This window comes from Prionailurus viverrinus, chromosome A2 (assembly GCF_022837055.1).
Source record: "Prionailurus viverrinus isolate Anna chromosome A2, UM_Priviv_1.0, whole genome shotgun sequence".
NCBI classification, from domain to species: Eukaryota; Metazoa; Chordata; class Mammalia; order Carnivora; family Felidae; genus Prionailurus; species Prionailurus viverrinus.
In genome coordinates this window covers 162,647,029-162,662,856 of record NC_062562.1, presented here as the reverse complement: position 1 = coordinate 162,662,856, position 15,828 = coordinate 162,647,029, and the positions used below count along the sequence as shown (strand labels likewise).

General features: G+C 54.7%; 1 protein-coding gene and 1 long non-coding RNA gene across 5 annotated transcripts in view; one reads left to right on the top strand and one right to left on the bottom strand.

Moving 5' to 3' along the window:
• Nucleotides 1–5,380, top strand: part of ZNF777 (zinc finger protein 777) — a 28,301-nt gene extending 22,921 nt beyond the window's left edge. Inside the window, exons 5-6 of the mRNA XM_047847721.1 lie at nt 88–339; nt 3,766–5,380. Of these exons, the coding sequence (XP_047703677.1) occupies nt 88–339; nt 3,766–4,922 (1,409 nt within the window). The 3' untranslated portion in view covers nt 4,923–5,380. The remainder of the gene's footprint in view (nt 1–87; nt 340–3,765) is intronic.
• Nucleotides 5,381–11,352: 5,972 nt separating this feature from the next.
• Nucleotides 11,353–13,559, bottom strand: LOC125159529 (uncharacterized). Of its 4 annotated transcripts, none has more exons than XR_007149809.1 (5): nt 13,403–13,559; nt 12,854–12,968; nt 12,390–12,492; nt 12,077–12,293; nt 11,353–11,933 (listed from the first exon to the last, which is right to left on the bottom strand). It is a non-coding gene; the product is annotated as an uncharacterized LOC125159529 (long non-coding RNA). The 4 variants fall into 4 exon arrangements; XR_007149810.1 differs by lacking the exon at nt 13,403–13,559 and adding an exon at nt 13,051–13,183; XR_007149808.1 differs by lacking the exon at nt 13,403–13,559 and having other exon boundaries at nt 12,854–13,183.
• Nucleotides 13,560–15,828: the final 2,269 nt, after the last annotated feature.

Below are 15,828 nucleotides of genomic sequence, written 5' to 3'. Positions count from 1 at the left end.
AGAAACCTTGGCCGTGCAATGACCATGTTCTGGGTTCTTTTGTTTCCCTCCCCCACCCCCGTTCCCTACCCCTCCCCGCCCTCCCAGCACACGACGGGATCGTGATTAAGATCGAGGTGCAGACCAACGACGAGGGCTCAGAAAGTTTGGAGACGCCGGAACCCCTGATGGGACAGGTGGAGGAGCATGGCTTTCAGGACTCCGAGCTGGGCGACCCGTGTGCGGAGCAGCCAGACTTGGACATGCAAGAACAGGACAATACGCTGGAAGAGTCCACCGAAGGCTCCAGCGAGTTCAGCGAGCTCAAACAGATGCTGGTGCAGCAGAGAAACTGCGCAGGTCAGTTGGAGGGGGTCCAGGCGTGGGGAGCGGCTGCCATCAGGCCCGCGGGCAGGCCCCTGCCTCGTGGGAAAGTTGGAGTTTCTCTCCGGAAGGTCATGTGGCAGTGATCAGTGGATAGGTGTGACGTCCCCCGGCGTGGTCTCAGGTGCAGGTGTCCTGCCTCAGGATTTGTAAGAATCGGTCTCTGGCCTGGGCAGAAGGTATTAACAGCCAAAGACTAGGTCAGATGAGGACCCAAAGGGACCTCGGAGATCATCTCCCTCCAGCTCCCCTCCTTCTACAGGCAGAGAAGGTCAGAGCAATTGCCCAAGGTCACGACATTGGGGCCAAGCTAGAATTTCCGTCTCCCGGTGTGTCCTTGATGGTTCTTAGGTCACTCTGGAAGCCTCAGTGACCCGGAGATCTCAACCCCCACAACGCATGCTTTTTAAAATGCCGGACTAAGCGGTCCCTTCCCGGTAGAATCGAGCCATCACTTGTGTTTGATCGTGAAACCTCTGGGTCACCCTTCTGCACACTTGGGAGTTCTTGCTCCTCGGGAGTTCAAGAACAGTGAGGAAGTGTCGCCCTCAGCAGCCTGAGCTCAGGACATCTTTTGTGGCTGATTGATGCTGAACGGTCCGGGCAGTCCTGAGAAAATCCCCATCTTGTCATCATGGTGTATTTCTAAGACGCACCATTAGGCTTAGTTAGCTACTGTTTTGCTCAGGAGTTCTCAGCTCTATTCATAAAGCAAATCAGCCTGAACCTTTCTTCAGCCACCCTCGTCTAGTTTGGGAAATAAAATGATCTTCTACTTACCAGCTGAACTGGGAAGCTTCTGCTCTTTTTTCCCACATTCTTCATCTACTGTGGGAGGTAGGAATTAAGTGAGTTCTACCGAATTTTTAAGGAATACACTTAGGTTCTGGTTTTTGTTTAGATGTTTTGTTTATGTGCAAAAGAGTCATTAGCTATCCTATCGGTTTATATGCTGTTTGTACTGAGAAATGTGTCCACATCCATTTTTCATTTAATAGGTTTTTTAAAGTATTATGCTGATGCTTTAAAAAAATTTGTTCACTTTGTAGATGATTCCTTTGCAGTTTGCCTTTTTTGCACGTCATAAAATAGCACGGACATCTTTCTTAGGCAAAAGATGTGGATCTAACTCCTTGCTTTTAAAGAACTGCATGATATTCCAGAAATCCTTCTAATATGCCATATGCTGTCTCTGGAAAACAGTGAAAGACATGGGGCAAACTCTGAGGATGTGCCACAGCAAAGCCTCACAATAGAAAGGCCAGAGTCCCCTCTGGGCACTCCCGTTAATTCTACTGGGAACCTTAGGAAATTACTGAATGGCACTTGGTGGGATTTGGAGTCCTGGGTTTTAGGGCTGTTTCATTCTCATTTCACTGAAAAAACAAAAACAAAAACTTTGATGCTCAAGGAGAGGTTTTTTTTTTTCTTTAACGTTTATTCATTGTTGAAAGAGAGACAGAGCACAAGCAGGGGAGGGGCAGAGAGAGATGGAGACACAGAATCCGAAGCAGCCCCGGGCTCTGAACTGTCAGCACAGAGCCCGAGGTGGGGCTCGAACCCACAAACCGTGAGATGATGACCTGAGCCGAAGTCGGACGCTTAACCGACTGAGCCACCCAGGCGCCCCTCAAGGAGAGTTTAAATGTCCCAAGGCGCCCATAGTTTCCCTGGGTCTTTCAGAAACAACCCTCATTTTCAGGATAAGCACAGGGACAGCTAATTACCGATCTCTGAAGCTGCCTCCTCCTTCCTGATCTTTTAAGCATCCTGTTCTGAGGATGTTCTGGGCCCCTTGCTACTGAGAATCTGTTGTCCAGCCTGAGCGGGAACTGGCACACTTACGTCCTGCCGTGTCCTGGGTTCAGAGGAGTAGAACGGGCCGTGGCCCGGCGGTCACTAACGAATTTGTGGCCAAGACCTTGGCCAGCTCGCGCATGCTGCCCGCTTGTTTCCCCGTCAGCTGAGGAGACAGACTAGGTGGTCCTTAAGTTGCAAGCTCTGAAAAGGTCTGACTGCACTTACTTTATTTGGAACTGTCACTTGGTATCTCTGGGGTGGATGCCCCACGTCTGTGTTGCTCGACTTACCCTCTAAGAGATAGTAAATAAAAAGACACTAGTTGTCAGGCGAGAACTTGAAAAAGTTCTCGTTTGTTTGCTTCTAAGAATCCTGCAAATGCCAACTATCGCTGCGTCCGCCTCACAGGTGGGCCTAGAAAGGTGAGTGCCTTTCTCATGTCACACAGTGTGTGACACCAATTATCAGTGTTTAGGGGGTTGCCAAGTAAGTACTAGGCATCTGAGAAAATGCAAACAGGAGTCAGAGGCCACTCCTTTCCTCTAGGACTTAGGTGCTCGGGGAACACTATAGAACACCACGCAGAACAGCTAACAAGTTGGGCCCTAAAGGGCCAGCCTAGAGGGTGGAGGGCGGGGTGGAGGAGCACATCGTCCAGTCCGGGAGTTCGCAGAACACCCCCACAGCAGAGCGTGGGGGAGAGGCAGAGGAGACCCCCCCCCCCGACCCCAGCTTCAGGGTCGGTAGAGCCACCGCAGGTGAGTCCCCCACCTGTGCGTGCGCGGTGCCACGTGAGAAGCCTGAGGTCCCCAAGTCCTGGGGAGGCGCACCAGCTTGTGCTGTGCGCTCAGGGGCGCTTGAGGGCTGCAGCTTGGGCAGGTCAAGGAAGGTTTTAGGGCAAAGACAGGATTGGAGGTGGGTGTTGTGTGACCCGGGTGATTTGGAGGCATGGAGAGGAGGGAGCAGTTGCTGGAGGAAGGCGAGTAAAGGCACCTGAGGGAAGCCCAGAGGTGCGCTCAGGAAAGGAGACCTGGGAGACCTGGGAGCCAGAAAACAGTGACAGCCTGATGAGTCAAGGCCCTTTCCATACAGATGGTAGAAACCCACCTCCCCAAGCAGCCTAAGTGAAAACCGGAAGGCGTGGTTATTGGCCCACGATAGGAATCCATAGGTCCACCAGCATGCCAGCTTCAGGCACCAGGGACCGTAGTGGTTCCCCAGGGGGCTCCGCATGCTGGGTTCCTTCGTTCCTGCTGAGAACTGCCCGCTAGCAGCTTGGGGAGATGGGCGCCGGGCCGCCCCTTTCCTGCTCCCTCTGCATAGAATTCCCAGAGAGGGCTCCCACGGGCCACTGGGGGCCTGGGCTCCTTCCTGACCCAACCCCGAGGCCCACCTGGGTCAGACACCCAACCCCGTGGAGGTGGGGGCCGCGGGGCGGCAGGGAGTGGAAAGGAGCGTTTTCCCAAAAGAAGGCACCGGGGCCGGTGAGACACAGGCAGTGTGTGTGGGCGAGGGTGAAGCCACCTCACCCGCCGGCGCCCAGGGCGGAGGCTCCGGGCGACAGCTGACCTCTCTCCGTCTCTCTCCCTGTCCCTGGAGCAGAGGGGATCGTGATCAAAACCGAGGAGCAGGAGGAGGAGGAGGAAGAGGAGGAGGAGGACGAGCTGCCGCAGCACCTGCAGGCCCTCGGGCAGCTGTCGGGGCGCTACGAGGCCGGCATGTACCAGACCCCGCTGCCCGGGGAGCTGTCCCCCGAGGGCGAGGAGAGCCCCCCGCCGCTGCAGCTGGGCAAGCCGGCCGTGAAGAGGCTGGCGCCGCCGACGCACGGGGAGCGGCACCCGGGCGACAACCGCGGCTCCTCGAGCCAACAGCAGCGGAACCGGCGCGGCGAGCGGCCCTTCACCTGCATGGAGTGCGGCAAGAGCTTCCGGCTGAAGATCAACCTCATCATCCACCAGCGCAACCACATCAAGGAGGGGCCGTACGAGTGCGCCGAGTGCGAGATCAGCTTCCGCCACAAGCAGCAGCTCACGCTGCACCAGCGCATCCACCGCGTCCGCGGCGGCTACGCGTCCCCCGAGCGCGGGCCCGGCTTCGCCCCCAAGCACACGCTCAAGCCGCGCCCCAAGTCGCCCAGCTCGGGCAGCGGCGGCGGCGGCCCCAAGCCCTACAAGTGCCCCGAGTGCGACAGCAGCTTCAGCCACAAGTCGAGCCTGACCAAGCACCAGATCACGCACACGGGCGAGCGGCCCTACACGTGCCCCGAGTGCAAGAAGAGCTTCCGCCTGCACATCAGCCTGGTGATCCACCAGCGCGTGCACGCGGGCAAGCACGAGGTCTCCTTCATCTGCAGCCTGTGCGGCAAGAGCTTCAGCCGCCCGTCGCACCTGCTGCGCCACCAGCGGACTCACACGGGCGAGCGGCCCTTCAAGTGCCCCGAGTGCGAGAAGAGCTTCAGCGAGAAGTCCAAGCTCACCAACCACTGCCGCGTGCACTCGCGCGAGCGCCCGCACGCCTGCCCCGAGTGCGGCAAGAGCTTCATCCGCAAGCACCACCTGCTCGAGCACCGGCGCATCCACACGGGCGAGCGGCCCTACCACTGCGCCGAGTGCGGCAAGCGCTTCACGCAGAAGCACCACCTGCTGGAGCACCAGCGCGCGCACACGGGCGAGCGGCCCTACCCCTGCACGCACTGCGCCAAGTGCTTCCGCTACAAGCAGTCGCTCAAGTACCACCTGCGGACCCACACGGGCGAGTGAGCGCGCCCGCCGCCGCGCCGCCCGGCCAGGTGCGCCGCCAGCTGCGCGGCCCGGCCCGCCCCGGACACCTGCCCGGCCGCCGCCGCCGCCGCGAGGCCCGAGCCGGGCGGGCGGGGGCGGGGCGCCCCCAGCCCCCTTGCCGTGAGCCCCCCTCCCTCCCTTCGTCCCTCCTCCCAAGGACACGGGGGTAGTGAGACCAGGTCGCTTGCTGCCGTGTTTACCGTGTTTACCGGGGGCCCCGGGGGGGCGGGTGGGGAGTGCGGGGACCTGGGGAACCCCCTTCGGGCTGTTAATTTCCTTGACAATAAAATGGATGAAACCAATCAGCACGGGGGGAGTGATTTGGCCGCCGGCCACTCGGAGGGGCGGTGTAGGGCCACTTAGTTGGGGAATAGAACTTTATAATTACCTTTTGGATACTGTGGTTCTATTTGATAATAATAGAGTAATTTTTAAAAGACGAGCGTTTCCTGTTTGCCGTTTTTGTTTGGTTTTGAAGGGGAGGGTTGAGAAGGTGGCCGAGGGGCGTGTGCCTAGCGTCAGTTGATAGGTTCTGTGGAGCCCCTCTTCTGTGCCCACTCCCTGTGTTGGGTGGTGGAGGGGGCGCGGAGCCCGCGGATTAGAACATGGAAAAGGAGGCGAGCTTGTAGTGAATCCCTGGACGGCAGGGCGGACGTTCCTGGCTGCGGACCCTGGCGCCCGCAGTGGTGTGGGGAGGACAGTGGGAGCCGAGGGAGCGGTAGGGCCCGGTTGACCAGAATGGTCAGGGAGGGTAACAGGTTTGGAATGGGCTGGAGAGACAGTTCTACGGCAAAAGCTGGGCGCTTCCCTCGGGACCGGGCCAGATCTCCCGCCCAGCTTGAAATGCAGCTGGTGGGGGATAGTGGGCCAGGGGTGCAGGGAGGGGGTAGGGAAGGGGTGCAGAGGCTCCTGGTGCCCGTGGTTGGAGGAACCACAAAAGGCTCCGGTCAGACCTTTTTTATGTGTATGTTGCACCAAAGCTACTCTCTGGGTTTGTGAAATGCACCAACGCACCCTGGTTGTAGGTGTTGGTTCATCTCCGATGACCCCCCAGTGAGGCGCCCAGAGAGAAACTGCAGGTGCATTACTTTGCCCACCAGAGCGGTTTATTCTCACCTGCTCCTGGGCTTGGCAGTGACCCAGAGAGAATTCGGACAATTTGAAGGGACAATTCATGGAGGCTAGCAGAGGGCCGAGCTCAGCCTGGTAAACCGGGGAGGCCAGGCTTCTGCTGAAAAATGGGGAGAACAGCGGGCGAGACAAGAAGTGCTCGGGGGAGGCAGGTTAAGCCGTGAGTCAGGGTGGAGAGGAGCGGATGGTGGACAAGAGGATCGGAAAAGGGAATCTGAGGGAGAAGGTGCCTTGTCATTGGCTCTGCAGAGACCCAGAGGTCGTCAACTGCCTCCTTTATCAGGATGCATAAACTGAGGCACAGAGAGGGGAGGCGATGCTCAAGGTCTCACATTTGAAAGGATCTGACTTTTCTGGAAAGTTTCTGCAAGGCTGGTAGGACATTAGAACAAGCAGCTGGAGGCCGGGAGGAGGCCGCGGCTAGTGCGAGGGGCTTGCAAGGCCAGCCTTGGTCCTGGGCTGCAGAACCAGCTGAAGAGCAGTCAGATCCAGGAGCAGGCAGTGAGGCAGACCACAGGGGGAGGATCCTGGAGGAGTCAGAAGAGCTTCTCCACGAGGGTGGTGACGGAGCCCATCCCGGGCTGCAGAGGATTCCACGGAGGAGAGAAATGGGCCAGGCCTTCTCGGCGGCGGGATCCTTAAAGGGGGAGGTATGGCAAATGAGCTCCAATGTTAAGCAGTGACTGATGAAACCTACTGAGCTGGAGAAAGGGCTTGGGTAGGAAACCAAGGTCAAAAAGGTTGGCTTGAAGCAAATTCTGCGTGCAGAGGGGGTTTTGGACCTAAGACTTCGTGACGGTGGGGTTTGATTTGCTCTCGTGTGGGAAACCCTTGCCAAGCAAGAGAGGCTTGATACGGACAGATAGCAGGAGACCGAAGCGGACCGGGAGGGAAACGGGACGTGGTCAGACATCTGGGGGAAGCAGCCGTGTGCAGCAGACGGGCCACGGATGATGGGTCTGGTGGCTAGTGGCTGAAGGAATGCCGGAGGACCCGGTGCTCTGGAACACCAGGATATTTGAGGCCTGGAAGGGATGTTAGAGGCGTTGTGGAGATACTTGGTGGAGGGCCATTGGTGCCCAATTTACTGGTCCCGGAACTGGAGGACCAAGAGTACCGGAGATGTTCAGACTTGAGGAGACCACGGTGGTTTGGGGAGGCTCAGAGTGACTTCATTTGTTATACACAGTTACCAGGGCATCCTCGGGGCATTGAGGGCCACGTGGCAATGGTGAGCCTTTCTTTTCCTAGGAAATCTGGCTGTAACGGATTAAATATAGCCAGGGACCCGTACTTCTTGCGTGGGGCTCGGCTGGGCTTTTGGGGGTTCTCTGTGCCTCTACCTTCCCTTTCTTGGCTCTAACCCCCTCTCCAAGCGTCTTGGGGGGTGGCGGGGGGGGGGGGAGGCTGTGCTCCACGGTATCTCTTCGCTCACACCATGGTGACTGTCACTTTCCATCCACCACGATCTCCATGGCGTCAGAGGCCAACAGCTCTCGAGGACGGTCACAGAAGTGCAGACAGACTCTGGAGTGGACCAGATGTGGCTTTAAACTTGACAGCGGTATGGCCTTGAACCAGCTAATTAGCAGAACATCAACTTCCTCGCCCGTTCAATGGGGATAAATAAGGCTCCACTGTTCGGAGGCTTAAATCACGTAAAGAATAAATAAGTAGCAAAGAGGCTGGCACATACTAAGGTCTCGGTAAAAGTTTGCTTTTTTCATTATTAGCTCATAATTAAAGACGGCTTAATTTACATAAAAACAGAAGTTCAGGTAGGTAGCCGGCTCGTGTTGTATTCTGAAAGAATGAATCTCCAAGAAGGAGATTTTCCCCCACAGGCAGAAGCAGAAAGTTATTTTTGGTGTGAAGAAGTTCAAAAGCACACAAGCAACTCTTGGTCTCGATGTCAGAGTGGACAGGGATTGAAACATGCCTGTCCGCCGCAAGCAAGAATTTGCAGTGGGCTGTACCCCACCGTTCTGAGTATCTGGTCGTCATCCACAGTGCTCTCCCCCCCCCCCCCCCCGCCCTTAATTTAATTAGAAGGGCAGACTTTGAAACCAGTTGCCATGGGCCCCATGGAGTTGTGTACCAGGAAGAGCAATTGCCATTAATTGAATGCTAATTACTGTTGAAGACCTTAGTTATACTCTTTTTTATAGATGAAGAGGTTGAGGCTCAGAGAGGTTAACTAGGCCCAAAGTCACCCAGCAACCTAATGGTACAGTCAAAATTTGAACTCGTCTTTTTTTTTTTTTTAACATTTATTTATTTTTGAGAGAGAGAGAGCATGAGCAGGGAAGGGGCAGAGAGAGAGGGAGACACAGAATCTGGAAGCAGGCTCCAGGCTCCGAGCTGTTAGCACCGAGCCGTTATAGCACCGAGCCCGACGCGGGGCTTGAACTCAGGAATCGCGAGATCATGACCGAGTCGGACACTCAACCGACTGAGCCACCCAAGCGCGCCTGACCTCAAGCCTTTTTGACTCCCAAACCCATGTGCTTGACCACAGAGGCCTTTCCCTGGGATCTGAATGGTTGTTGGAAAAGGAAAGCCAGCCCCTCTTTCAAATTATTCCATTGTATCCTCAGATGTAAGACAAAATTTGAGGAAATAGAATATAGTGAGCAGAACATGCCCTGAGCCATATGTTTGCCAAAATTATGAACGTCGTCAGAGAAGACAGTTGCAGAGGCAAAAAAGGCCTCTGTGTGGACTCTATGCCATTGCAGCTGGAGAAATTCATGCAACTTCCTCAGGTTGGGGGTGGGGGGCAGCCAGCGGAGCAGGACCTGAGTCTGGTCCCTTGGGGACCGCCCCAGGTACTTATTAAGCACCACTCGTGTGCAAAGCGGTTGTGTTGGGCCCCATGGAGAAACACAGAAGGATGGGAAGCCATCTGCTTCCTCGACATGCTGGAGACTCGGAGGCCTAGTCCTCTAGACCAAGCCTTCGGGGGTCTGGAAAGCTGAGACCCTCTCGGACACATTTAGGCAGCTGTGTTCCAGGAAAGAGCCCCGCCTCCATCTCCTCTTGGTGCTTTAACCAGCCAGGTGTCGGGGGAGACCTTTCCCGAGGCACAGTGGTGGAGGCTCCTCAGATTAAGGGATCAGGGCCGGAGGCCTCCAGGCCCTCCTGTTGCCAGGGCAACGGTGAGTCAGGCCAAGGCCTCTCCTCCAGCTCTGGAAAGCTGTTTGGCTACTGAAGCCTCTCACTGCTTCCCAGGCATAGCGGGAACTTCTAGATTTAAATTAAAAAAAAAAAAAAAAAAGTCTTCATGGACCTCCTCTAGTTGGGTTCCTTAAAACGAGTATTTTTATTAAAATACAATAGAATCTAACCCTTTTATTTCTATTTTCTACAAGAGGTAACTCCAGGCTAACACCCTTTTTAAAAAAGAAAGAAAAGGGAGAGAGAGGAAGAAAGGAGGGAAGGAAGAGGAAAGAAAGAACGAGAAAAGGAAAAATGAAATCGAGTACTGCGGACGCTGGCCTTACTGGAGGACTGACTTCCGGTCAGCGCTCAGCCCAGCCTTGAGTTTTAGGGACGGTAACAATCATCACCACGATTCAGCGATCTTCCTATGTTCCAGGCACTGTGCTAACAAAATGCTTTCATTTCATTTTCTCTTGTGCCCACCTGTGAAATCGGTATTCGTCCCTGCCTTTTCCAGATAAAATCCAGAGAGGTCAAGCATTTAGTCCAAGGTCACGTGACCAGAATGGACCCTTAAGCGTTTGGGACCCAAAGCGTGTGCTGTTAACTGCTGTTCCATACTGCCTCCCAATTTCTTCAGCATGGATCCTTAATAAAAAAGGCAAAGAGCACTATTTCTCTCTGATTCGCAGCCTTGACCGTCCTGTGGACACTGCACCTAAGCTCTGCATCTGGCTGAAAGCAGAGGGCTCACTGGCCCACCAGCTTAGCTCAGCCAGGCCTGGCCTGGCCTGCAACCCTGGGACCCGGCCCCCCTGGGACCCGGCCCCCCTGGGAGGCCCAGCTCACCTGCAGAGGCCTCAGTGGCTGAACTGCCCAGCTAGGAATTCCGCCGCCCCCACCCGTTTAAAACTCTCTCTCTTGCTTAAGGCGTTTGGGAAGACAACTGTGTGTTAAGGCCAGGGGCTCCCCTTCTGTTTGTTGAAGTCAGGACCTAACAAGCCATTTGTTTAACAGAGTTGCTGGGCGAGGGAGATGATGACAAAGAAAATGCACCTGCTCCCTAATAAAATACCACTCTCCTCTTCCAGGCGACACTGCCTGTGGTAGTCACTGTTCCTTCTCGCCATTCCTGCCAGCCGCATGAATGAAACTCACGGCTTCTCTTTGTAAATAATACCCCGGTTCCCAATTAACTCGAGTATAAGATAGGAAGGAGCCAACTACTGTCTATCAACCAGAGAAAGGGAAAGTTGAATTTTAATGACGAAATATACCAGTGAAAACTTCTATCACTTAAATAATGAATATCAGGATAACAAACTGTTTCCTTTTAGAATCAGAAGAGTCTATACCTTTTTAAGCACGGTATTCCATCAGTTCTTTATCTACAGGATACAGAAACACAAAGGTGGTGCCCTCAAAGGATTGAAATTGATTGGATTTAACCTAAATTCAGCAGAAAGTTAAACAGGTTATGAAGCCTGACTTTTGCCATTCTTCCACTGAGGGGATGATCCAAGAGCCACATGGCTCCATGATCGAATTTTCTGCAGGCAAATTATTGATGTAAATTCTAAAATCTAAGATAAAATGTTTATGTATGTATTGTCCTTTTTTAAGTGTTTTTTTTTAATGTTAATTTATTTTTGAGAGAGAGAGAGCATGGGGGAAGGGCAGAGAGAGAATCCCAAGCAGGCTCCATGCTGTCAGCACAGAGCCTGACCCGGGGCTCGAACTCACAAACCATGAGATCATGATCTGAGCTGAAACCAAGAGTCAGATGCTTAACCAACGGAGCCACCCAGTTTGTGTTGCCTACTTGGCAACTTAATCGTCATCGTTGAAAGTCACATTAATTTTGTCCAAAAGTAAAAGCAGTACATTGATTTTGCATAGTTACCCTCTGCACAATTTAATAATGTATCCAACTAAAATTACTATTATTCCCTTCCCACTTTAAGGCAGTGGTTTCCTTAGCTTATCTTGAATTAACTGATTTACCAAGTCAAAGGTTTGTAATACATTTTGAAATAAGTTTGAAAAAAAAATTAAACCTCAAACATTTCAGAGCACTGCTAAAAAAAACAAGTCAATATCCAGACCAAATTGCACCAGTCTCCAGTATATTTAATTCAAACAGTAGACATATTGAGAGGAAATAGACACATTTTTCTTGCCCGAATCTGTGCCAGCTTTTTAGAGTCTTGGAACGGGCATAAACTGCATACAAACATGCTTGGGTGTTCATTTTACCAGAAAGATGAACTCACATTAGTATGTAATAAGCACATAATAGGATTTTAGAATTTAATTTAAAACCCTTTTCCCCCCAACTGAAAATAGCATTGTTATTTTTCCTGTGAAAGGAATTTTTGAGTTCCCAACAATAAAAGTTTATCTCAAAATTGAATGAGCCCTTTATTTCTTCAGAAGAAGGCATCAAGTCTCCACAGTAAATGTAACAGAAGAAATCATTTTATTTACCACCCAGTATGAGGACTTCTAACCACCTCCACACCTGTGAAATAAGCGGATTACTTGGAAGAAACTGAATCGGCAGAAACTAAATCTATAATATTTTAGAATGTCTTTCAGACTAAGGACACAAAATCTTCATCAAATATACAACGATCAGCCAAATGTTCTGGGCTTCATCTGTCAGTGTTTTCAGGCTTTTGTTTTTAGCCCAGGATCCTGTTTAAATAAAGCCATTTTCAGAAAGTAAACAAGTAAAATAATGGGGGGCAGGGTGCCAGGGAGGTACTAAGCCCACCTGATCAGCCCTCCCCTGGCCCTCGGGATGCCCTCCGAGTCTCTGATGACCCTTCTCACTTCACCTTTCCCAGTTCAATCCAAACTCTGTGTGTTTGATTTATCCAGAGACCCATTCCATGCTTGCTTCATTCTCTGACAGGACACACGGTTTCTTATTTCTTCCTTTCGGGCTATAAACATTTCCATTCTCTATAACCTCTACAATACCGGGCAGATGTTCTCATCAGACAGTGGCGAGTCCCAGTGAAATCTAGCAGAGGTGACACTCTCCAAGAATCCCTGGAAGGCAGGGGGAAATAGCAGCACAGATGTCCCAGAAAAGCCCCGTCAGAAGCTACAAGGATCCCCAAAGAAATTTTTACAGCAAATGCGTACACGGTGAAGGCAAGGGAAGATCCAGGTGCACGTTACGCCTGCAGGACACTGGGCCACACAACGCCGCTCCGGGCTTCCCTGGGCTCTGTGTGCAGGGCTGGCACTGAGGGCGTGGGGCGGGGGGGGGGGGGGGGGGGGGGGGGGGGGGGTTAGAGGAACAGTTGTCCTCAGTCTTCCCAGGGGCGGGTTGTTTGCTCCCGCATCTGGCCCCCCGGGGCTGACCCACGCGAGGGGCGCGGTAAATGTGAAAATGATTGGGTGAGTGGGCCACAGGTGACCCTGTGCAGGAAGAGACACAGGTGACACCCCCAAATCTCTGCCCCGTTGGTGGGGCTGCCGACGATTTTCTCGTCAAGCTAATCCAAATTCTTTAAAAGATATTAAAAATCGCATTTTATCTTTCCCTCCGATATTTCAGCCCCAATATTAGGTAGAGCCCCCGAGTCACTGCCAAATCCTCTTACCACGGTCGCAGGGTACCTAGGGGCGACGGCAGGAATCCTCTGGGCTGCCCTGCCTTTGAAAGAGGGTCACCCAGCCGCCTCCTGAGTCCAAGGGTCTGCGGGCAGCAGAGCTGCACTGGGGGGAGATGGAGCCGTTGGGATTCCCCCGGCACCCGGGGGCCCCTCCCACCCTTCCCCCGCCGGCTGCGCGCTGTCACCGTCGTCCGTCTGTTTGCACAGGCCGGCGGCGACGCCGAGGCTCCCCGGCTTCCAGCGGCCCGGCTCCGCGTCCTCCTGCTCTCCGCTCCGCCTAAGACCCGGCGGCGGCGGCGGCCCCGGGACGCGTCCCCCGCGCCGTGCAGCCCCGGCCCCCACCCCCCCCACCGAGGACCGCCCCGCCGCGGCCCCCGCTCCCTCCCTTCCCGCCCGAGCCCTCCGCGACCCCGCGGCAGCCCGGGCCCCGGGCGCGCCCCGGGGAAACGGGGCCAGGCGCTGAAAGCCGTGCGGCGGAGCCGATGGAGCCAGGGCCGGAGGGGAGCCACTCTGCAGCGTTTCCTTTCAAAACTTTACTTCTCTGGGCTTGTTTTAAATGAGTGCGCGTGCGTTTTGTAAATTTAATCCCTAATGACTTGAACCGGGCAGCCGCCCGCCCGGTCGCAGAAGGCGTCCGGCGCCCCCAGGCCGGCCGCGGCCCTCGGCCTCGCCGCCCGCTCCCCCGCCACGTGGGGCGGCCGCCGCCGTGCTGCCCCCTGCCGGCCGGAGCCCGGAGGCCGCCGCGCGCACCTGGCCGCCCGCGGCCGCTCTAGGAACGCCGGCCTCTCGGTGGTGGCGCGGGCGGCCGCCGCGCGCCTACCGGGGGGCCGTCCCCGGGGTCCCGGGGTGCGTGGGGGGAGGGGGGACTCTCCCTCCGAGGCCGCCCCTCCCGGGACCAGCCCTTCCTGGTGTTCTCGTTGCTTCGCGCGCCCCGCCTGCCCGGCCCCGTTCCCGAGCTTCGCGGGGCCCGTGCTTTGTGCAGATCCGGGTGCGAACACAAAGGGCAGGCCCCGGGTTCGCCGCGCGGTGGAGCGCGGGGACGGGCGCCACCCCGGAGGCCCGCCGCCGCCGCCGGGGAGGGCGGGGAGCGAATCCCGGGCGCCCGGGACCCCGGGAGCCGCGGGCCGCACCAGCCCTTTCGCGGGCAGCGTTGCCTTTTGGCCACTCGCCTCAAGCTCCAGTCGGTTAAGCTGGAGGCCGATGGATCTGCACCACGCGGAGGTGGACCTTGAGAAGCACCGTGACGAGCAGCTGGACTTTCTGTCTGTTCTTTATACATTTTCAAATATTTGGTTATTTCCAAGAGGTGGATTTGCCCTGTCAAAGGGTATGGACTTTTTTTTTTTTTTTTTTTTTTAAGGCTTTTGATGCATCTTGTCAAACCTTTTCCCAGAATGTCCACCTCGTTCGTTATCTGCAGGAAGTAGATAGGGTACCTGCGGGCCCGGCTCAGACGGGGGAAGGTCGGCTCTTGCCGGGGAGGGGAGGGAGGTTAACAATCACCTGGCATTTGAGGAACTACCAACGGTGTGTGGTTCCGTGTGACCAGGCAAGGCACTGGAGCCGGGACTGGGTCATATTGTGGGGCCCCACCCTCGATGGACTGAATGCTTTTGAGACATTGAGCCGCCAGAGGGATCCTCTGAAAATGCAGATTTGATCACTGCCTTCTTTTGTGGGTCACCCTAAGAGCAGCGGTTCCCCCGTTGCTCTTAGGGTAAAAATCCAGAATCCCAAAACGGCCCACTAGGCTCCGCCCAGCTCTCCAGCCCGAACTGAGGCCACGTATCCGTTTGCTAAGGCTTCCACAGCAAAGTTCCACAAACCGGTGACTTTGCCCAACAGAAACTGAGGGGGAAATCTGTTCCTCGCTTCTAGGTCCTGGCGGTTGCCAGAAATCCTTGGCATGCCTTGGCTTAGAAACACATCACTCCAATGTCTGCCTCTGTCGTTACATGGCATTTTCCGTGCATGTGTGTGTCTTCACATGGTGTTCTCCTCATGTGTCTCTCCTTTTATAAAGACAACAGTCCTGGGGCACACGTCGGACTCTGGTTCGGGTCACGATCTCACGGTTTGTGAGTTCGACCCCAGCATACAGCTCTCTACTGTTAACACAGAGCCCGCTTGGGACCCTCTTTCTCTGTTCCCCCACTTTCTCTGCTCTTCCCCTGCTCATGCAGGCTCTCTCTCTCAAAAATAAACAGAAGCAAAAAAAATACAGACAAGAGTCCAATTAGATTAAAGACCCACCCTAATCCGGTATGACCTCATCTTAGTTTAACTAATTAAATCTGCAATGACCGTATTTCTTTTTTTTTTTTTAATGTTTATTTATTTTTGAGACAGAGAGAGACAGAGCATGAACAGGGGAGGGTCAGAGAGAGAGGGAGACACAGAATCTGAAGCAGGCTCCAGGCTGTGAGCTGTCAGCACAGAGCCGGACGCGGGGCTCGAACTCACGGACCGTGAGATTGTGATCTGAGCCCAAGTCGGACGCTCAACCAACTGAGCCACCCAGGTGCCCCTGCAATGACCGTATTTCTGAATAATGCAACATGCTGAGGTTCCTGGACGAACATGAATTTGGGGGGACACTATTCAACCCACAAAAAGCTGTCTCAGGCACCCCGGCCTTCACTCACTCTTCTGGCTCAGGCCTCCAGCTGAACTGCACAGTCCTCCTGGACGGCTCATCTCCGCCTAACTTCCCTTTTACCTGCAAGGTGTTACGGAAATGTCACTGCCTCAGAGAAACCTTCTGGAGTCCCACAGACTAGGGTCATCCCGCCCCACGTGGGTCCATGGCAGTCATCACGATTACCGCTGAAGACGTCTCTGATCACATGTGTGTGTCCTCCATTAGAAAGTTGTCTCCTGGGGCGCCTGGGTGGCTCAGTCAGTTGAGCGTCCAACTTCAGCTCAGGTCATGACCTCACGGCTCGTGGGTTCGAACCCCGTAT